General features: G+C 34.1%; 1 protein-coding gene across 9 annotated transcripts in view; it reads left to right on the plus strand.

Annotated features, from left to right (window-relative positions):
• The window catches only part of SSBP2 (single stranded DNA binding protein 2), a 362,125-nt gene that overhangs the window by 332,649 nt on the left and 5,841 nt on the right, over positions 1–23,635 (plus strand). For 6 of the 9 annotated variants that reach the window (XM_074282174.1, XM_074282175.1, XM_074282176.1 and 3 more), the window contains 4 exons: positions 148–218; positions 2,634–2,712; positions 11,318–11,346; positions 18,154–18,252. In XM_074282174.1, the coding sequence (XP_074138275.1) occupies positions 148–218; positions 2,634–2,712; positions 11,318–11,346; positions 18,154–18,252 (278 nt within the window). Of the gene's footprint in view, positions 1–147; positions 219–2,633; positions 2,740–11,317; positions 11,347–18,153; positions 18,253–23,635 lie in introns of all 9 variants that reach the window. The other 3 variants (XR_012484761.1, XR_012484762.1, XR_012484763.1) reach the window with 1 other exon arrangement.

Consider the following 23,635-nt stretch of genomic DNA (forward strand, 5'->3'; position numbering starts at 1 on the left):
AATTAGCCTTACTAATGCCCATTTTAGATTATGTAGCTAAAAACATGTCTAAACATTTACACAGTCTTTCACTAGTTTTTCACTATTTAACACCTCATGTGTCTTGATAATAAAGAAAAGTATTAATGAGCTAATATTTTGTTTCAGATTCTACCAATTCTGGAGACAACATGTATACTCTAATGAATGCAGTACCTCCTGGACCCAACAGACCTAATGTAAATATGAATCTATTATTAGGTTTACTTGAGCATATAATAAGTTCTTCAGATTTGCAAAATAAGTTCTATTGGACATTTTTGAAGATTCTAGGCAGTCTAGACAAAGCTAGAGAAAAATGAAATTCTTTTCAAATTCTCCAATTAAGTTAAACAAACAGAAGTGTGAACTTCCAGGAATTCTTATTGGCACATTGAATATACAAAAAAAAATATATAGGTGGCATTTAAATATAATTTAGAGTAAAATAAGTTAATAATGGTCTCTGGTTCATTATACTATGGAAAAATTAAGAATTCTGAGAAAATTGAAATAATTTATGTATCAATTTTAGAGTTACTCATTTTTTTATGTAGTGGTGACTTGTTTTTTTCTCTTCACACTGAAAAGATTTTTATTATTATCTGGGTTATCCCAACATGTTATCAACTAGGATAACAATATATATCATGAGATTAGGAAATTTGGGCTGTATTTGTTAAAATTATCCATATTAAAGCAATGATCCTCAATTGAGTACTTGCTTTTTGTAAAATCAGAGCCCATGGCTAGATAAGGCATAGTAAACTTGAGTTTGATAGTAGTTAGACTCCTAAATGTATATTTAGCAAATCCTGATTTTAAAATATATAGTTGATTCAAGAGGAAAGTGTGTCATTAAAACAAGTCCTATAAAGCATCACCTTGTCCTGATTGATCTCTACCAACACTTATAATTCTAGGAATTGAGAGCCATACAATAGGAACTAGGGCAATAAGAGTAGTTGTTGCTCTGTCACTTGCTAGTTTTGTGATCTTAGGTAAATCTCATTGCCATTCTTAACCTCAGTTTCCTCATCTATAAAATGGGTATAATAATATTTATACTAACTATCTTATAGGATTAGTATGAAGATAAAATGAGATCACTTGATCTTATTGAAGAAATTGAATTGTAATTGTAAGCTTAAGTACTAAATTTAAAGAAAATTTTTTCTTGATCTTTAGAGCAAGAATGTGATGTATACCATGTAAAGGAAATGAGATCATGGATGTAATACTTTATAAGCTTTGAATAGAGTACTACGTAAGTGCCAGTTATAATCCTATGATTATTACTATAATAAATAATTGGAACTGAGACTATAAAATATTGCCATGCCAGTAGTTGTCATACTGGGGAATTAGAGGTATCAGTTCTGATGCTGGCAGAGTGCTTGGAAAGAACCTTTGTTGACACAAGCCAACCAGATATTCCAAGCCTACATTCTGTTCACTTGTTATGATGGTGGAAATTATAAATTCTATTCCATTAAGCATGAAAATAAAATCCTGTAAGGTTTTTTTTTTAATGAGAATTTGGGAATCTATGAATATATTATTCTTAAGTATTACCTTCATAAAATGAACATAGCCATAGGAAAAAAGTTTCTAAACACAAAAATTTTCACTGAATTCAATTGTTTTTTTTTCATATCTCTTAGATCAGAGTGATAAATTTCTATTCTGATTATGATAAGAGCCAGAATAGAAGTAGGGATTAGGGAAATCAACAGGCCTTTCTTGATCTTCCCAGCTAAAAGGGCTTCCTTCCCAAATTACCTTGATTTATCTATATATATATTTTGTGAACACTTACTTTTATATTGTGATAATAATAGCCTACTTTAAGGTTTGCAAAGTGCTTTACAAGTATTATCTCATCCTTAATGAGGTAATGGTAGAGCATTATTTTTATAATCCCAGTTCCAGTTATTTACAGTAATAATCAATCACAGCATCAAAGCTGGCACTTACAGAGTACTTTATAGCTTTACATTCATGATCTCATTTGATCCTCACGATAGTCCTTTAAGATAGCTAGTACAAGTATTATTGGTAAAAATGAGATTTAATTTAACTTGGGATTTAATTTAACAAGTGGCTATTAATATTTCCATTTTACACATGAGGAAACGGAGGAACAGAGATTAAATGACTAGTTGTGTCAAGTCCAGCATTCTATTCACTGTGCCACCTTGCTGTCACAGATATGTGCTCTTATGTGTGCATGTTATCCATTTGTTCTTGACTCTTTAATGACTTCATTTATGTTTTCATATCCCTATCACCCAGCTCAGTGCCTGGAATATAGTGGGTACTTAATAAATGCTTATTAATTGACTGATTAACTGCATGTGCAAAACATTGTAGAACTTGCAAAGTTATATGACATAGTTCTTGTCAAGAAAGTGACTATCAGTCTAAGAACAGCAAAGTTAAAATTCAAGGTAGAACATTGGAAGAAAGCATTGTAAAGTATAATTTTAAAGTGAAAGTCATGCATGTGTTCTCCTTCAGAGTTAATAGATAATTGATTCTTGAGGACTGAGTTGTATCTAGGCTATAACTTAAGCTTTTAAATTTATGATCATTCATTTTCATTTTTATAATAGTTTCCAATGGGCCCAGGGTCAGATGGTCCAATGGGTGGATTAGGAGGAATGGAGTCACATCACATGAATGGATCTTTAGGTAAGGAAGTTAAATATAATTTTTAATGTTTTGGCAGATCTTAATGCAAGCTGTTAACATACTCTAAATCATAGTGGCTGATTGTTTTATGGTGTTTCAATTTCATCTGAAAATAACTTAAATGCTCAAAACTACAGATTTGCAGATGTTTATTTTAATCTAATAAAATTGTCTAATCTTAAGTTAATGGTCAAAGAGAGTATTGATTAAATAGCAATTGTACAACTGTTCTTTTTAATAATTAATATTAACATTGACTGTCTTATGTCCTGGTAGAAGGCCAACAAAATCTCAATATTCATTTTTGTATTGAGTTCTTGCCTTTTTTTTCACTCTGAAAAATCTCATAACCTATCCCATGCATTCCTTCAGTTTCTTTGTACATAAAGTACCTTTGTACATAAAGTCCTTCACCAGCCTATTCTGAGAAGTAAAACATATATTCTCTCCATGTAATTTCTTTAAATAAATAACTTATCATTTATACCTATAAACTTTTAAATTGGAGAATGAGACATTTTTTAAAACTTTAAAAAAGTCAAGCAATACAAGTTGTGTTATTCTAAGAAATCAGTATATGTATTTATTATTTTATATAATGATATTATATTGTTACATGTGCCAGCAACTTTTTTTAGTCTTTTAAATCTTATTATCTGGCATTCTATGAGCTGGAGAATTCTATGTGCTTTGTCATTATAATGGCCAAGGATGTTCCTAACAATGATCTTGAGGCAATACAAGTTCCTGCCCTAACTCCTGAATCATCAGAGAAAGATTAAATCTCATTCAGAGTAGCCTGAACACTCAGTTCTTTTTATTTTATTCTGCTATTTGGGAATGTGTTCATCAGTATATTGGGCACACTGAGTAGCAGACCTCCTATACAGTGAGAGAATCTACTTAGGGAGATTCATTGAAAGCTGATTGGCAGGAGGCACACAGGCCAAGAAGACAAGGATGGATTGTGATCTGTAGCTAGGGATGGAGGACCCGCATGGCTGAGATGAAGCTGAGATGAAGAGCAGAAATTTCAAAGGACTGAGAGTAGAACCCATGAGTAACCATATCAGTACTCCATATCTATTTACTAATCATCCAATATTACAGAATAATCGACTTAGAAGGAGAAGGAAACTTAAGGACCATTTAGTCCAAAGTCTTCATTTTATGGAAACCCCAAATGACTTGGCTAAGGTCACATAGGTAGTTAGTGGCAGAACCAATACAAGAACCCAGGTGCTTTGACCCCAACACATTTGGTGGTGATAATAAGGAATTTTTATTGAGTTTCATGATTTTCATAGGGTAGGTAGATGCTAAGTCAAGAAGACGTCTTCCTGAGGTCCACTGTGGCCCTGGTCAAGTAACTTTCAACTTCCCCATCTATAAACTGAGCTGAAGAAGGAAATGTCAAATCACTCCTAGGATCTTTGCCAAGAAAACTCCAAAAGGGGTTATGATGAGCCAGACAAAACTGAAAAATGACTGAACAATAATATGATTTCCAGTTGCTATTGCCACATTAAAAAAAAAAAAAAAAAGATAATAGGCGATGAGGAGAGAAAACTAGAATAAAGAAAAATTCCAGAACTCTACTGTAAAGTGAAAAGGGAAAAATGGTTCATAGGCACAGTAGATAAAACACACAGGACTTAGGGACAAGAAAAACTTGTATTCAAATATTCCCTTTGAGATCTTTTATTTGAGTGACTGTGGACAAGTCATTTAATTTCCCAGAATATTTCCCTATCTGTCAAGTGGGGATTACTAGTAATGGTACTTATGTCATGCTTCTTTTAAAATTCACAAAAGATAGTATATTTTAAATGCTCTGTCAATTTTAAAGCATTACATTGTGTCAGGTATTATTACTACTATGAAATTTTTTAGGTTGCACAGGATGAGATCAGACATAAAAAAGTTTCAAAAAGCACCAAGGGTAGAAATACCTGTATCAATAAGATCACTGAATCCATTGAAGTATTTAGAAATCATTTTTAGAATCAGTTAATATACAGTCTTCATATTATTATACTGTACCTAATATATAAGCTAGTTGAAAGTAAAATCACCTTAAATAAATATACTATTTGCACCTTAGCTTAAAGTTTGAAGTATCTTACAGTATTTTCAGACCTGACATCTCTTCCTGACATTAGTGTGCCTTTGACTAGCATGTGGAAGAAAAGGTCCTAGAGCTTTTAACTACACATATAAATATAGATAGAGAAATACTATTGAAACTTTTAAGTGGTAATTCTGTAAATATGTATATTTCTTAATATAAGCTCTACAGACATAATAACAGTGACTAAATCCTAGCAGTAGACTGTAAATGTAGGAATCTAAGGATTTTTCAATATGAATATATCATTATATAGCTACTCAAAAGAGAAAAAAAGTCCCACTTTGATAGCTATGTGAATAGAATTTTTAGATCCTATATTTTCTCAAGAGATATTGATGTCCCCATAACAACTTAATTCTCCTGGGAACTACATCTTTTTGTCGTAGTCTACGGATCAGCCTGTCACAGTCAGAATCACCCATGCAATTTTTGAAGACAAAATATTTTCAGGAGTTTTAATACACTTTGAAAAATAGGTTCTAAGCATACATATTTCAGCACTTTTTATGTTTTTTTAAAGAGACCATTAGAAAAGCAAATCCCTAGAGAAAAATAAGCAGAATTACACAATGATAACAGTGCTGTTAAAAAAAAAATGAAAGACTGCAGAACTCTGATCAATGAAATTGTCAAGTAACGACTTCAGAGAAGTGATGCTGAAGTATGTCTCCTACCAGGGGAGGTAGCAGATTCCAGATGTGGAATAAATAATGCTTCTCTCTTCCATGTTGCTTGTGTATGAGAGGAAAGCCAAAAAATTCTTTTGGGGGGCAGGTAGCAAACTTTAGATATGGAATAAATAATTGTTTTACTCTTCCATGTTATTTGTATGTGAGAGGAAATTCTCTTTGGGGGCAGGTAGCAAACTTAGATATGGAATAAATAATTGAGTCAATCTTCCATGTTGCTTGAGTTTATGAGAGGACAGCCAAAAATTCTTTTTGGGGCTACATCCACACAGTCACAAATTCAGTCAGTTTTTTGTTATTTGCAATGTTGGCTACTCTTTGTGACCCCATTTGGGGTTTTCTTGGCAAAAATCCTGGAGTAGTCTGCCATTTCCATCCCTGGTTCATTTTACAGAGGTGCTAAACAGGGTGAAGTGACTTGGCCAAGGTAACACAGCAAGTAATTATCTGAGGCCAGAATGGAACTCAGGAAGATGAGTCTTCCTGACTCCAGATCTAGCATTCTATCCACTAGCTGCCCCTATAACAAATAATTAATTTGAAAATTAAGGATTTTTAACTTGGGTGGTCATCTCAATATAGGAAAACAATGTTTTACTTTCAACTTTGATCAATCAACAAGCATTTATTAAATACTAACTATGTACTAGAAATTGTGCTAAATGCTAGAGATACAAAGTAAGATAAAAAATGGTTCTTTACTTCAAGAAACTTACATTTTTATAGAAGAGATTAGCCTGCAAGATAGAAGACGGATGGTCATCCTAAAAGGGAAAGCTTCCTGCAGAAGATAGGAGTTGTGCTAAGTCTTAGGAAACCAAAAAAAATAAATAAATAAAATTAAAAGATGAAGGGAAAGACAAAAAGCATTATGGGCCTAGGAGACAACAAGGAGGTAAAGTATGAGAACTAGCAAGTCCAGGGTGGCTGGATCATAGAGTACGTGGTGGAAAGAAAAGTATTAGAAGATAGAAGTGTAGAAAAGCCAGATTATGAAGAGCTTTAAAAACCAAACATGGGTCTTTTCTGTTTGATCGTAGCATGTAAAAGGGAGCCCCTGGGGTTTACTTAATGATTCTAAAATAGCTAGATCTGTATCCAAGGAAGTCACTTTGATAGCTGAGTAGACGATGGAGAGGTGAGAGAATTGCATCAAGGAGACCGATTATAAGAATCATTGCAAGAGGGGAAGGGGAAATATATGAGAAATGTGTGGGTAAAAACAGTGCCCTCAACAATAATAGAAAAGTTAGGAAGAAATATGGATTTGGAGTAAGAAAATGAGTTCTCTCTTGGTTGTGTTGACTCTGAGATCTTTTTTAAGATGTCCAGAAGACATTGGTGATATGAGACTATAGCTCAAGAGAGAAACCGGGGCTAGATAAAGACATCTAGGAAACATCTGCAGACAGATGGTGATTCAAATTTGTGAAAGGTGAGGAGATGGCCAAGTGAGAAAATATAAGAGGAAAGGAAGAAGAGGGCCCATGATAGGACCTTGAAAGACTAACCACAGTTCATGATTATAACATAGACAAAGAATCACAAAAGGAGCCCAAGGGGAGATCAAATAGGCAAGAGAGCAGTGTCAGTGAAATACATAGAAGAGAAGGTGACCAACAATGTCATGCTGCAAAAAAGTTAAGAAGGATGAGGATTCAGAATGGTCCATTGACTTGGACAATTAAATTGTTGGCAACTTTGAAAAGATTGCAGAGGGTTAAGAAGAGAGTAAGAAAAGACTGAGTGTGGTTGGCCTTCTCAGGAAGTAGAGATACCTAAGGGTGGTTGCATGAGGTGAGAGATTTTTTTAAAGATAGAATCAATGAGAATTTTTATTCTTTTGGTTTTGGTGATTACTCTGATTCATTCCTATGAGATATATCTTCAATTAAATTTTTTCTCTCTTAAATACTTTTCCAGATTGGGAGAGTGACAGGTCTCTTTCAATAAGTAGGAGCAGGAGCTCAAGTTCAGCTCAAGTTCAGCTCAAGTTCAACTCAAAGAATATAAAGAATGACTTAAAACTTCCCATTTAGGTGCAATTCTCCAAACATTTTAACAAAACCCTAAATTGCACTGTTTTGTGTCAAGATAACTTGTCACTTTCTTAGTTACCTACCAAATTCAGTAGTGTGGGAAAACAAACAAACAAACATTTACTAAGTGCTTACTATATGCAAGGAACTATACTAAGCATGGTGAATACAAAGGAAGGCAAAAGCAAAGACTGGAAATATAGTGGCAATAATAGTGGTAGCATTGGTGATCCTGCTATGAGTTTAACTGAAATGGAATACTCTAGATGAATCTAATGTGGCAGCTATAAGGGATCCCAGAAGCACCTGCATATTAGATTCAGGTCAAATGATTTGTTAGCTCATAGTCACACAAATAGAGTCATCCTTTTCTTTCTACATAACTGTTTTCTTGTGATATGAATAAATCCTCTTATTTATAGAATGCCAGTCTGCCCTGTTTTTTTAAAAGCAAGTTATCAATAAATATTTGTTGGCCTGAATTCACTTAATTGAATGAAAGACTTTGGGATTACTTGTTTATAAGAATTGCAGACATTACCTGCAGCATGATTCTACATGGTACCCTTTCTGTACATATAAAACACATAATTCTGCAAAAAGTTTATGAATCACTTCTCAACAGAGAAATGATAAACTTAAAATGTGGAAGGAAAATAAATTTTTGGACATGGCTAATATGGAGATTTTTTTAAGTTTTTAAATTTTTAAAACGTATTTAAGGGGAAAAGATCAATAGAAAAAAATTCTTGTTGCTAGAAAAAAAATTAAAATAGGAATACTGAGGTGAGGGGAGGGAAAGTTTATGAAATGGGGTAGAAGGAATGAAGTAAAACAATTGCTCAACTACCTTTCTCTGTAATAAGAAAGTAGTGTGATAGAAGAGTGTGGATCCAGTTCCACACTTCTCACAGTTGTGGGACAACACTATTCAGAGTTCTGAAAATGTTTATATCATAGCAAAGGAAGCAAGATTGGGATTAGGGAAGTTTGTATACAACTAATGTCTGAAGTAAATTCATATCTGATCATGAGCAAATTATTTAACCAGTCTAGGTCTTAATTTCTTCATCTGTAAAATGGGACAATACCCATAGCATCTACTTCATAGAGTAGTTTTGAGACTGAGACAAGAAAATTAAGTCAAAGTTACAATTACTTTGTAAATTTTTAAGCCCTAGTTACACAACAGTCATTGATATTAGCAATATAATAGAATTTAGGGCAACTAAATGGTGCAATGGATAGAGTGTCAATTCTAAAGTCAGGAAGACTCACCTTTCTTTCTATATCTATATTTACATATCTATATATATTTTCTCATCTATATTTCTATGTGACCCTGGCCTAATCACTTAACTGTTTGCCTCAGTTTCTCGTTTAAAAAAATGAGCTGGAGAACTATTCTAGTATCTTTGCTAAGAAAAACCCAAATGGGGTCATGAAGAATTGAACATGACTGAAAATAACTGAATAGAATCCAGAAATGTAGCTACCTTCTTTTGTTTTTTCCAGTCCTATAATTTGTTACAGTCAGCCATAAAGAATTTTGACCATCAGTTTTATGCCAGGAAAATCAAAACTTCAAGTTTTGGTTCCTTTTCTGTCTCACAAGGGGGTAACATAAAACCTAGATGGAGCTGTGCAAAAAGAAGGGGAAACTTTATATTATTTACAATGCATTGATAGTTGCAGTGACTTTGTCTTCTTTAAGGATTCACAGCTACTCATTTGCCTGGATTTCAAAATATTTATAGAGTGTCTGTTTTCCAGAGTATGATTTACATCTGGATGGGCAATTCCATTATACATAGTCCTTAGACAGATACTTGGGATGAAAAATGAACTGGGCCCATAAATGAGTGGGAGGAGTAGAGTGGGCTGCATTACTCTTGAGAACTATAGAGCACTTATAATGAACCCAATCTTCCCCTCAAACAGTCCCATCTTTCAAATAATCAAGAGTTTTCTAGTGATGCTTTATGGCTTCCAGCCATGTAATATCATAGGTTCCAGAGAATTTAACTTATGGGTCACCAAAAAGTCAATGGAGAGATACACTAAATGTGTGAATAGGCTGCAAACTATTGTTACATATCATGGAAGTAGTACAGACAAGATTGAGAGAAATGTATGACCACAGGAGGAGCTGGGCATGTAGAGAGAGGCACTGGTTGCTTGCTAATCCCCATGCTTTTAATGGTAACCTTGCAGTGTCAAGAGACGTAGATTAACAGTCCCCCTGCACTTCAGACTCCCTCCCCTTCATGAATGCCCTTTGAAGGATTTAAGGGAAGACATGAACAAAAGTCACTCAGTGAAAACCCAGTTAGTTTGAGGTCTCTGTTGTTGGTAACAGCTTCTGTGGTAATGAATGAAATCACAAACCTATGGAAGTATCAAAGATAGCTTTCTCATCTTTCCCTTTATTACAAAGTACTATATTTACTTTCTCCATCACTTTGCTTCTAATTAATAAGCTTCATTAGAGGTGAGATTATCATTTATAAAGTATTTTATATGATAGTTATAAATGTGTTCTTAGTTATAGTAGTTCATTAGCCCAGAAACAATTTGTAGAAGCTTCATATATGTTTGGTAAATGACTTTTTTCAGTGTGGCTAGTTAAAAATCAACATATTTTCAATAATAAAAATGTTAGCTCAGAAATAAGTTGTTACCCCTTTTTACCTCTGGCTTTTAAAATAAGTCAGAATATTATTAAATTATACTGTTAGAAGGATTATGTAAAAAATTATTAGTGTTTTGTTTTAAACTATAGTTCACCTTTTGCCATAGGGCCACTTCTTCAGTAATGACTTGTATAAAAATTCACACTCCCTCCATACAAAAATAAAGGAACAGAATATTATTATTTTTCATTTCTTTCATGGATTTTCAAAAAAAATTAGTTCTTTTTTAAAGACAAAATTTTGAAAGACCAACTCTGAATATGAAATAATTCAGTGAAGCTCAGATGTATATGGCCTAATATGGAAGTTTTTATTTTGATTACTATGGTAAAATATTGGTCATGTCTCTTTTCTGGTGTCCAAAGATCTATAGGATTTTACTTTTAAAAAAAAAAAAAAAGTTAAAAGTTTCTAGTAGACAGGAAACTGATCTTGTAGCGATCTACTTGCCACTTACCAGCTGCCATAACCTGTAAAGTTGCAAATGAGTTTCCAGTCTGCCCCAGTGAAGTGAGCATCTTATACAATAGATGGTTCTTGTACCAAAGAAATCACAAATACAGATTAATAAAATAAAACAAAAAAATTTATTTGGGCATGGAGACATTCCTGAAATTCAGACTAAGCGAGACATATTTGTTCTAAGAAGTTTATTTCCACAGGAAAGTCTTATTCATGAACCATGGTAAGAATGTCACTTTGGTGCTTTTGGTATATTTATTTATTTATTTATTTGTTTGTTTGTTTATTTATTTATTTATTTATTTATTTATTTATTTATTTATTTATTTATTTTTTTGCAAAGAGTGGAAATTTTTCATCATTTTGCCACTATACACCAGGAGTGTATTCTATCTACAAATTGTTTTGGGAATGGGAGTGAGAGTGGGGGAGTTGGAAGATTTTTTTTTTTAGATAGAATAAATATTTGGGATGTGTGCAGTGAAAAAATATAGTTGAAGCACAAAATACTAAAATTTGGAAAGTATCCTTAGTTGAATGTAAATAGATATTAATAAAAGTTTTTTATGTTTTTTTTCTTTTTTTTTTCAGGCTCAGGAGATATGGACAGTATTTCCAAAGTGAGTATGTCCTATATATTTTTTAAATATTTAGTTTAAGTTGTTAAATTATCTTTTGAGATTCATTCTTGACCCATGATAGCTTAATATTTAAAACCAGTTGGAAATGGTAAAAATGATTCTTCTGATCGCTGCTGAACACGCCATTGGCTATTAATAGAACCTACCTATTGTGTTTAATGTTTGTCCAATAACCAATTTAACCATATTACATTGTTACTTTATTTTTAAAAAATACCATAGAGACAGTAACCTTAAAGGTAATCAAGTTTAGTCAAATATTAAAAAAGTAAATTTGTAGAAATTGTTCTTTCATAACTATATTAGGAAATGCTGATTATTAGTGATTATTATTGTTTTCTTAAAATGGAAAAAAATTGAAGGGAGTTTATATCAAGGAGAAAAGTAAAAATAGTAATAACATATTGTATTTTTATCCTCAGTGGTTTAGGAATCCACAAATATGTTTTTACTTATATTTTATTTCTAAATAATACCTTACTACCTTTGAATTGATTAAAAGTGTAAAAAAAAAAAAAACACATTCATTTCAAAAGTACAGTATAGCTAGGCATGATGGCACAAGCCTAAAATCCTGACTGCTGAGGAGACTGAGAGATACTGGTGAATCGTTTGTGTTTGGGAGTTCTGAGTTGTAATGTAGTAAGCTAATCAGTTGTCTGCACTAAATTTAGCACCAATATGGTGAGCTCTGGAGAACAAGGGTCCCAAGGCTACCTGAAGAGGGATGAGAACTAGTCCAAATCACAAATGGAACTGATTAAAGCTTCCCTGCTAATCATCAATAAGATTAGACCCATGAGTGACTGCTTAACTTTCAGCCTAGATAACTTAGAGAGATCTAGTCTCCAAAAAACATATATATATATATATATATATATACACACACACATATATATATATATTTATATATTTATATTTATATATATATATACATATACATATATATATGTATATATATATATGTGTGTATGTATGCAAACAAAACCAATTGGCCAACAAAACCCAGAACAATAGTATAATGTAAATATGACTGATAAGAACTATTTATTCACTACCATTGAAATGAGTGCATTGGACAATTGCTTTTCATCTAGAGGTTATAGAAATTCATTAAAGGATCATTTACTTTCCTTTAATTTGTCTATACTACTATAAAACTGCATAATATCTTTAATAGTTGAAAATAATATTGTATCAGAAAATATTGTTTTTGTAAGGATGCGGTTCCCACAAAACAAGAGAAGGGAATTGTAAGGGCCCTTTAAATGGGCGGACACAGCGCAATGGGAGATTTGAGTGGCCCAGAAGTATTCTCTGTGGATAATAGGACTGCCTTGTAGGTGGGATCTTGGCCATACTGAGATAGCTTCGTAATGGCTGATTGGCTGTGTGTGTGAGACCTCACAGGCCCTATATAAGCCCACTGCAGACAGCAGTCACTCTCTTTAACCTGGCGCTCTTTACCCTGGCTCCCTAGCCTGCCCTCCTGGGTGGCCAAGCCGAGATGGATAGCCAAAAGAGGTAAGGATTTTGGTAGTGAACATGTGGGTCTTCTGACCAGGTGTTCATTTGGGAACCAACAAGTCAGGGCATCAGTCAGGGCATTATATGAGTAGGTATAATAAAAGCTTTTAAGATTACACGTGGCTGTTCTTGAGTGCGCTACTGGTTATTAAGCTATAGATTCAAGAGATAGTGGCCAGAGACCTTTGAAGGCCTCAGAGGAGGCGATCCGGGTAGAGTTGACACTGCAAAGGTCAGTGGTCAAAGGTACTCTGTTGGGCCTAGGACAGACTAGTAATTGTAACTGCCAGGAGGGCATGTTCCAGTTTTAAATAATGACTTCAAGTCAAATAAGTTTAATTTGGAATATGATAGCATGTCTAAGTTGTCTTGTTTTACATAGCAATAGCAAATTTGGCAAACAAATAGAACACCAATATTTAGGGACAACCAAAATGGCTTAAACTCAAGTTTAAAATAATCTATTTCCTTTGCTATATTTGTAAAATGTTTGTAACTGAAACTAGGATACCTAAGTGACAGAAATTATCTGGTAGCAGGACCTTCAGGAAGACTGATTTTTCCAAATTAGGACAATATGTGTAATTTCATTTACTTTTTTCTCTGTGAGCCAGGGGTTGACTGGAGCTAGAAGATAGTAATTTTGTTGATTATCCCAGTTATTTCAATCTAATTCCAGTATTTTATATAATGCATTTTATTTTTCCATGCACCTACATAGGAGAAACATATGCAGATGCCATGTATTCCTATTTTTCTTGATCTTTTTACTACTCACTATTTAGTTAGTTCTAATACAAGCAGTCTTTTTTTTACAAGCAATCTTTTAAAAATTTTTATATATTTTCATTGATCCGCATCTACCTTCCTCTTTTTATCTTCCACCTATTAAACACACTTATTTCAGGAAGATATTCTTTTCTCTCCTTTCCTTGTTTCTTTCCATCATTTTCCTTCTTTCCTTTTTTTTTTCTTCTTTCCTTCTCTTTCTTTTCCTTTTTCCTTCTCATCCCATTTGGAATCCAAAAATAACTACACTCATGGTGGATAAGCATAAAATAGCACTAGAAGTATATCTTTCTCAAGGGAAAAGAAAATCACAAGTTTTAAAAACTAGATCTAATAAAAAAAAGCAGCCCCATCAACCCTCTAGAGTCCTTGAAAGTATCCCAGAGTCACTCAGAATCTCCACAAAAGTCTACATCAGCTTCCTCACTCTAGCAAAATAATCACCCCCCTCACAATCCCATTCCCTAGTCTAATGCCTTTCCCATACTTTACCCTATGTTTCTAACAATCTTCCACCTGACAATCCAGCTATTCACTAAGCATTTATTGACACTTCCTACTGTTTACTGAGCTACTCTTGGGTTTATCAGCCGTATATATGGCAATGGTTTTTAGTTCACAAATGGAATGAAGGGGGAAAATGGGGGAGAAAAATAGAAAAAAAGTTCCTTTTTTCCTCAAGCTTTGGCATTTAAGAGGAATAAAAACTTTCCAATTTAGTTTTATTATTTTTGTTTTATTTAATTGCAAGTATTAAAACAATATTGTTTTCTACTTTTTTGTTGTTGTTACAAATCTATAGCTGAGGTAGCATTCAAAACTAGATCCTCCAAATCTAGATTGCAGTGCCCTGAATGTAATAGGAACAAACCAGAAGAGCAGACAAAATGGGGGAAATTATAGGAACCACAGATCACTATTTTTCACGCAGGGGAGGATTAGAGGGGGCTTCCTATTGTTAATAGCATATGAAGTGGGTTTTGAAAGTAGAAGAGGATGTTGACAGGGGAAATGAGGGAGCAATTCATCCCTAAAAGGAGTGGTTTGAGAGAGAAAACACCAACCTGATCTCTTTATGTGGCCCGGAGAGGAGAGCTATGTGAGAAGCTTCCCAGGACTCTTGGAATAAATAATCCCCTGTGTCATTTCACCCTCACACAGTATATTCAATGTTTCTCTTAGTTTTCAGTGGTCCACAGTAAGGAACTAAGAAAAAAGTTAGAAGAATTATCAGAGGAAGAGGAATTGTAATTCACTTTGTCCCTGGAAAGGATGAGAGATGATTGGATACTAGACATGTATATATTTAGATTTGTGAAGAACTTTCTGTAATTCTCCTCTAATCCTCCTTTAATCTCCTTTAATCCTCAAAACCTCGAAAATGACATAATGGCATAGATGCTATTGTGATCCTCATTTTTACAGATGAGGAAACTGAGGTCTAGAGAGAGGAAGTAGGTTGCCCAGATCAGACATGTCTGAGGCAGGATTTGAACTCAGCTCTTCCTGACTCCAAGACTAGCATTTTCTGCTCCCTAGATGCCTAGGAAAAGGTGAGCAGGACCTGAACTTGAGTAGAATAAGGGAAAGGGCATTGGTATTAGATAACATGGAGTAAAATTCTGGCTTTCAACACTGTGTGACCTTAAACAGACAAATCTCTCTGGGCTTCTGTTCACTCATGTATAAAAGTATATGAAGAATTTGTATACTGTAGGGGTTCTTCACCTTTTTGGTGTCATGGAACCTTGGAAATTTTGGTCAAGCCAATGGATCCTTTCTTAGGATAATGTTTTCATATGCATTAAATTAAAGCCAGAGAGACATAGAGGAAATTATTTAGATTGAATTGGTTGTATTTTTGGAGTATATTACAGACAGCTAGAAAGTAGTAAAATCCACATACACTTAGAAGCAAAATGCAATTCAAAGCTGTAGTGTAGCTAAAAGCAATCCCTTTAAGTTTTTGCTAATGTTCTTTTTAGAGGGTACCTTCTTCCCTGATAATACCACTGCCCCCCTTAGAAGAGCCCCCAGTCCAGCTGAGCACTCTTCATTCAAAAGTGAGTTGTCTTTTTGATAAGATAGAACATAATTAAGTGCACATAACTGAAGAGCTCATCCCTTTCTTTGGATAAGCATTTCCTTACACTCTCAGAAGCCACTGTTGTTGAGAATGCTGTTTGGGTTTATGACCTCATTGTGTCATTCATTGATTCTCCCCTTCTTCCCTCCTCCCCAACTCCGGAGGACCTCTTGTTATTTTCACTGCACTTTCTATACATTTCTCTTCAGGTAAAATGATTCTGTCATCTCACTAAATGACCATTCAGTGATGACCTAGTGAACTGGACAGGACTGGGTATTGTAGTCTCTTAGTTCTTAACTTGGCTTAGTCACTTACTTTCCTGTCCCTGTTTTTAAATATATATCAAATAAGATGTTAATGCTGATCTTGGGGAAAGTGACTACCCCCTTAGTAGATTTTGGTTTCCTCCCCTATAAAATAAAAGAATTGGGCTCAGTGACCTCTAAGAATCCTTCCAGCTCTGGTGCACGAACCACCTCATTATTACTGGATTGGCTTCTTCACATATAAAAATAATGCATTATTATTGCTTTAAATGTTTTGAGTTACTCCTTTGTTTGAAGTCAAGTAAGCACTAGGGACTGTAAACCATTTGGTCAAGAAATGATTTACTGTACTATTTGATCATGCATGCACTAAAGAATTCACTAATGGAATTAAATAGCTAATACAGGTCTCTGAACACCTCATTTGCTCCATGGGAAGTTACCTTGACATGAAGAAAAATAAAACCTATTTTATAAATTTATTTAAATATGAATTAGCAACTTTGAATACATTCTTTCAGTTTGTCACATTTAAAACCATATTTAATAATAATAGCAGTTAATTCCATTTAGTTTGAAAATCAGAAAAATTTAGACCTCTAATATCCTAAATATTATATTTTAATGCCTCATTAAAATTAAATAAAAAATTAAAACCTCATTTGAACCAAATCAAAGCTCCAATTCCTATTTTCAAAGTTTTTTGTGAAAAATCACTAATAAAGTATTTTAAAGACTTTTGAGGATGATGCCTTCATAAATATTTAATGGTTACAGTTACAGTCTATGCACATTCTAGAAATGCAAATACTTTTTTCTACGTACAGAGGATAACTCTAGGGTTACATATATATAAGTTTTAGTTAAGGTTGGAGTTTACAAAGAAAATAAGATATTGTTTTTGCTATTCATTGTTGCCCTGGTTTTTTGTTTTAGTCTACCCTTGTAGAATTTCACAAAGCATAGCATTCCACTCAACTTCAGGTCCTCTTTGCAAAGTAACAAGATACAAACCTATTTTATTTCTGCCTCATTATTTAACCAGTTTTTGGTTACAAAAAACATAGCCAAACACTTTATTGTGGATTGATTAAATTCATATTATGCTTTAGTGTTTTTGACATAACTTGATTTCATCACTCACACTTAAAAAACTTCTCAGCAACCTTCTTTGATCATCAAAAATCTTTTTTTCTTTATACCCAAAAGAAGTTACCAGGACTGAGGAAAACAAATTCTACAACACTAGCCCTATTTTAGATAAAAGTAAGAGTTTAGCCAAAAAGGTAAAAATCAGCACATGGAGTGCATTCTGTATCATCTTTTGATAGTGAGGGAGTCATATTTCCTAACAAAACAAAAAAAAATTGTTGCAATTTTGAGACAGTGGACATAAACACAGCATGCAATAATTTACTGCTATTTCAACATTTTATTATTCTGCTAAAGTGAGACATGTTATTTTATTTCATAAAATAATAAAGTAAGTCTCTTAATATGAATGACAAAAAAATGCTCCAATTAGCTTTTAATCCCCTAGTTTCACATTTTTTTCCAAATGATACATCAACAAAAAATTCTTAAATTCTAAAATATTTCCTGTTGTGGTCAACCACTACAATTCATTCTCTGTTTTTCTTTATGCATCACATAAAGAAATAAACTGTTGAAATGATGTTGCTATGCAAAATTGAGTGTAGTATTAAAGGAACATGCTCATTAAAACAGTGACCTTTTAAGTTTGATTAGTAAAATTACCAAGGGCAGTTATTGCTCTATTATGCCTCATCAGTAGGTAGGTCCTTTTCATAGTTCCCCCGCTGAGAATGTGGTTTAAAATCTTCAGGATATTAGGAAGTCTATGATCTAAATGTGGAGAGTTGAGTAATTATTTCTGAAATGAGAAAAGAAAGTTGTGGTGTGTGCTATTTTTTCATTTGGGAAAATATTTGTGTTTGTGAAGATAAAAAAAATAAACTACTACCCATACTAGAGGGCTGAGATTAGAAACATAGGTAGGTGTGTCTCCTGAGTCATTTGTATTCTAGAGTCATTTGTGAGATAGTGCAATGCAAAATCTTCAACAATGTCTTATTTTATATATCTTGTTTATAGAATTCTCCCAACAATATGAGCCTGAGTAATCAACCTGGCACTCCAAGGGATGATGGTGAAATGGGGGGAAATTTCTTAAATCCTTTTCAGAGTGAGAGTGTAAGTATATATATTTTTTGTTATATTATTATTCAATCATTAGATTCTGAAACAGGAAAAATACTTATGTTTATTGTTTCTCTTTCTGCCAGTCAGCAAACATTTATTCAGCACTCTGCTAAATACTAGGGATATAAAAAAAGCAAATTGTAGTTGGATGGAGCAAAGGGCAGACAAAATAAAAATGATATCAGTAATTTTTAAGTAATTTGCCATAAGAAATTTCTGTCTACTCTATTCTTTCAATTTCCTTTATTCTACTCATTTTTTTCATTTTTTAAATCTTGAGTACAAGACCCCAAAAATAAGCATTTCTACAGGGGTTGTTTATGAAACTATGAATCTCTTTTTGATACTTTCTTTTTTAAAAAAAGTATGTAATAAATTCAACATGTTATTTCAAAGCTGTCTTACTTGTCTATACTTCCTTCTAAACTTCCTTCTGTTTTCTTTTGTGTGTTTAAAAAAAAGAAAAAAAAAAAAAAGAAAAACAAACTCTCACAGTGGTTATCTCTGAAAATGTATCTTATTGTGCTTTTTGAGCTTCTTTGTCAAGAGGTTGGTCATGTCCTTCACTGTAGATCTTTTGGAGTTGTGTTTAGCCATTTCTTTGATATGTTCTCCCCCTTTCTGTAAAGGGCTAGAACTGAGCAAATGCACTTGGATAATGCAGCACGTGACTAATTGCCAATTGGAAGGTTCCCTATTAACTTGTTTGAAGGTTGACCCTCCCCAGCTGTTCTGTGCTGACTTGATTGGTGGGACAAAAAGGGGGAAGTGACGTGTGTCATCCCCTGTCACTCAGTTAACTCCCCTGGTTCTCTATTACCTCAAGGATCAGTAAGAAAGTGTTCTGTTTGGCATTCAAAATCTCTACATAATTTAGTTTCTTTCTATGTATTCTTCACTGATTTCTTCGCTCTCCCACAAACAAGACTCTATGAATTCTTTCTGATTGTCCCCCATGCCTGGAATACTGTCCCTCTGCCATTGCAACTATTGCTTCCTTTAAGCTAAAACCCTACCTTGTACAGAAGCCTTCCCCAGCCCCTCTTAATTCTTGCCTTAGATAATTATTTCTGAATTCCTTTTCATGGCTTGCTTCTATATACTTGTTTGCTTTTTGTCTTCCCTGTATGTTGGGAGCTCCTTGGGGGCCAGAACAGCCATATGTCCTTTTTTTTTTTTTTTTTTTTTTTTTTTTTTTTTAATACCCAGTGCTTTGCATAGTGCCTGTTACTTTGTACTTAAGGAATGTTTTTTGATTGTAGAGTTTTTTTTATCAAAATATTTTATTTGTCTGAGCTTGACTTTTCTAATGGACTCCCTTTCTAGTTACCTAGAGACAACTCTCAAGAACTTTTTTGTGCAGCTTTAGATTAGGTTCAAGCTTTGCCTCTGACATATTGGTTGCATGACCATGGAGAAGTCACAGGGACCCTTGGCAACTTTTTCAGATGATGATTTATAGGCACATGATGAGCTCCATTAGTTTAGGGAATTTAATAATAGTAGGCATTTACTTAGCATTTATAGTGTGCTAAGTGCTTCGCAAATGTTACCTCATTTAGTTCTCACAACAACTCTGGGGGCTATTATTATCCCCATTTCATGGTTTAAAAAACTGAGGCAAATAGAGATTAAGTAACTCAAGCACTCAGCTAGTAAGAGGTTACATTTCAAGTTAAGTTTTCCTAACTCTAGGTCTGTCTCTTTATCTGGAGCACTTATTATCCATATAATGAGTTCCTCATTTAATAAAATCATAAATCAAAACCAAAAAAAAAAAATCCAAGAGGCATTATTACAGAGTCCCTGAAGATGTTTGAGTAGGGAAATGCCATGGTTAAGTCAGTCTTTTAGGAATATCACTTTGAGGAGAGAGATTAGAAAGGAGAACAATTTAGGAGGTGTTCTTTGTGAGAGGTGATAAGGGCTTAAACTTGAGCTAGGGAATGGATAATTCTCAGGTATGTGGTGGAGATAGCATTAAAAAAACTCAGCAATTTGGGGGGGGTGGGGTGGTAACGTAGATGGTAGAACCAGGATGACTCCAAGGTTGGAAGGATCGGATCACAAGTTTGGAGGCAGTAATATCAGTTCCATTTTGAATATGTTGATTTTGAATTGCCTGTGGGACACACAAGTAGGCAAACCCAAAAGAGAGTTAGTAATGAAGGCCTATCATTTAGGAGAAAAATTACAACTACATATATAGCATAGCTCTGAACCCTGAAGCCACAGCTTGGTGAAGAGACCACCAAAGGGACAAAATTCAAAGGAGGAAGTTTCAGGATAGAGTCCTTAGGGACATTTACTTACTTAATAGAGTAAGGAAAGAGAATGATCCACAGGTGAAGGCAGAGAGAGGATAAATGACCAGACAAATAGTAGCAAAGGCTACATAATTCAGCTAAGTAAAAAAAGAGGTTGGAGAAAAGGACTTTGGATTTAAGTATTTAAGAGATATATGATGATGTTGGAAACTGAAATTGCAAGGAATTAATGAAAGATTGACCAGTAAAGAAATGAATATAGATGACTTTTTAGAAAGTTAATAACTATGAAGGAAGAAGAGATATAAGAGTGTCTTGAAGGCTTGAAACCAGATCAAGTGAAAGTTTTTTAAAGATTGGATCTAGACCTGAGCGTGTGTGTTGGCAGGAAGAAAAGCTCTAATGAAAAAAAAAAAAAAAACAACCAAGATATCAAGTGAGAAAAAGAGAGAGGATGATCCTGGAGAGAATGGGAACCAAGGACACTAGTGGAAGGTTTGTTTTGATAAGGTTGACAAAGAGAAAAGCTTCATTTCCATAGACTGGAGCAAAAGAAAAGTCAAGAGAATGATGAAGAGTTTTCAGGTTGTAATGTAAGAAGAGAGAGGAAACTTGAGAAATAACTTCTGTTTTCTTAGTAGGAAATGATGTCTTCTGGATAAGGATATCAAAGAATAGGTGTGGTATGGGAAATTTGAAAGATAGATCCAGAATAGCCACTGATGGAAACCTGATAAAGAATCAGTAAAGGAAGAGTAACAAAGTTGATTGTTATGCAGCCCCAGCCCATTTGACATTACATAATGTAATTGTATAGGTAATAATCCACTAAACATAGTTATATGACTTCTTGTTCTGTTTTCTGTATCATCTGAGTAAAAACAGAGATGACTAATGGTGTAAACAATCTAGGCTCAGGAGAGGCAAGGCAACCAGAAATAGAGCAGGAGAGCAGAGATCAAATATATATGAATTATTCAGCAAAATTAAGATTGTGCAGGGATTGTGCACAGAGAAAACAGGTTAGAAGAATTAGATATTCTAATAAGGATGAAGAATGGGTTTAGGAGTGAGGGAGAGGAAGAGGTGAGAGGATGCTTTGATTAGAGAGGAATTTTAGAGTTCTTCTGAATCATGAAAATAGATTGCATTAGATCATTACTGCTTCAGTTTAAAAAAAAAAAATTAACTAGTCTGAAGATGAAGATGAAGAGGAAATACTAAATAACCCAAAAAAGCCATTTGCTTTACATAAAATTATGGGACCTTTTTTATCAAATCACAGCTCTTCCATTGGTTGGATGCATGGCCTCAGTAGGCTAACCAGATGTTACATATGTCTTCCATAGTTTCTTCCACTAAGGCTCAACCTTTGCTAACAAGGAAAGTATTGGTATTACAAATGAACTAAAGAAATTCAGAGGTTTTTCCAGAAATCATTTTGAGTATAGAGATTGATTCCTTTTGGAGTCATGAAAGTCTATTACCTTTCCTCTAGCAAGGGATCCCCTCCAACTCCTATCTTTCCCTGCTTCTCTGCTAAGGGTGAATCAACATATTTTCTCTTTCTAGCTTGCTTTTGCTCTGCATGACTGAACACAGCTTCTGAGTTCATGTAATTTCTCAGGAAAAAACTTTTTTTTATGCAACAAAAGGGTAAGATTTCTGACCCTCTCATTTTTTCTGGGCACTCCTCTTTTCTTGGCACTTTCAACTAGTTGATAGGCCCATCAAATGCCATTCATGTCTTCAGATGAATACCACTTGTTCCTCCTAGCCATTCAGATGGCAAGGGAGAAGGAAGGGGTAAAGAATCTAGTCTTACTCTTCTCATATATGCAATGAAAGAAAAGAAATCAAGGTTTAAGTCTTCCACTAGCCCAAAAATACAAGCAAAGAAATCTCTTAAGTTGCCAGACTAATGTGTATAGTTTGCAAGAGCAGCAACCCTGTTTGGAACCTTTTCTCATCAATCCCATAAAAGAAGGCAAAAAGATAGGATTACCTTTTAAGGCATGATATCATCCTTGCCTTCCTGCTTCTTCATCAGGAAAGATTGCCATCATGTCAACCATCAAAGTTGTCATTTCCATTGTGAACATCATTGGCTTTCTTTTGATTTTAAATTTTTTTATTTTTAGTTCCAAATTCTCTCCTCTTCCCTTTTTCCTGTTCATTGAGAAGGCAAGAAATATTATAGCATTATATATTTGCATTCCTGAAAAACATTATTTTCACATTAACCATGTTGTAAGAATAAAAGCAGGAAAAATAAATTGAAAAAAATGCTTCAATCTTCATTCAAAGTCTATCAATAATCATTCCTAGAAGTGGAGAGCATTTTTTATCGTGAGTCCTTTGAAATTGTCAAGAAGCATTGTGTTGATCAGAGTTGCTAGATCTTTCACAGTTGATTATCATTCCAGTATTTTCTTTCTCCTCTCTCTCTCTCTCTCTCTCTCTCTCTCTCTCTCTCTCTCTCTCTCTCTCTCTCTCTCTCTCTCTCTTTCTCTCTCTCTCTCTCTTTCTCTCACTCTCTCTCTCTCTCTCTCTCTCTCTCTCTCTCTCTCTCTCTTTCTCTCACTCTCTCACTCTCTCTCTCTCTCTCTCTCTCTCTCTCTCTCTCTCTCTCTCTCTCTCTCTCTCTCTCTCACACACACACACACACACACACACATCTCTCAAGAAACTTGCCTAGTCTCTTAGCGAGGAAGTGTTAAGCAACTGAGGTCAGATTTGAACTCAGGTTCTCCTAACTTCAAGGCCAGTGCTCTATTCATTATTCCATCTAGCTGCCCTTACCATTATGGCATACTTCAATTTGCCATTAGCTCACATAATTCTTCCTGGCTTTTTCTAAAACAATTTAACACAACATTTTAGCCATTCCCCAATAAATAGACATCCCCTTAGTTCCCAATTGTTCCCAATTCTTTGCCCCCACAAAAAAACCTGCTATAAATATTTTTGCACATATGGATCCTTTTTCTGTTGTTTCTTTGAGATACAGATCTAGAAGTGGCATTACTTGGTCAAAGGATATGTTTTAAACCATGTTATAGACCATGTCATGGTCACCTTACATTTTTGTTTGGATCTTATTTGGG

Source organism: Sminthopsis crassicaudata, chromosome 1 (assembly GCF_048593235.1).
Source record: "Sminthopsis crassicaudata isolate SCR6 chromosome 1, ASM4859323v1, whole genome shotgun sequence".
Lineage (NCBI taxonomy): Eukaryota > Metazoa > Chordata > Mammalia > Dasyuromorphia > Dasyuridae > Sminthopsis > Sminthopsis crassicaudata.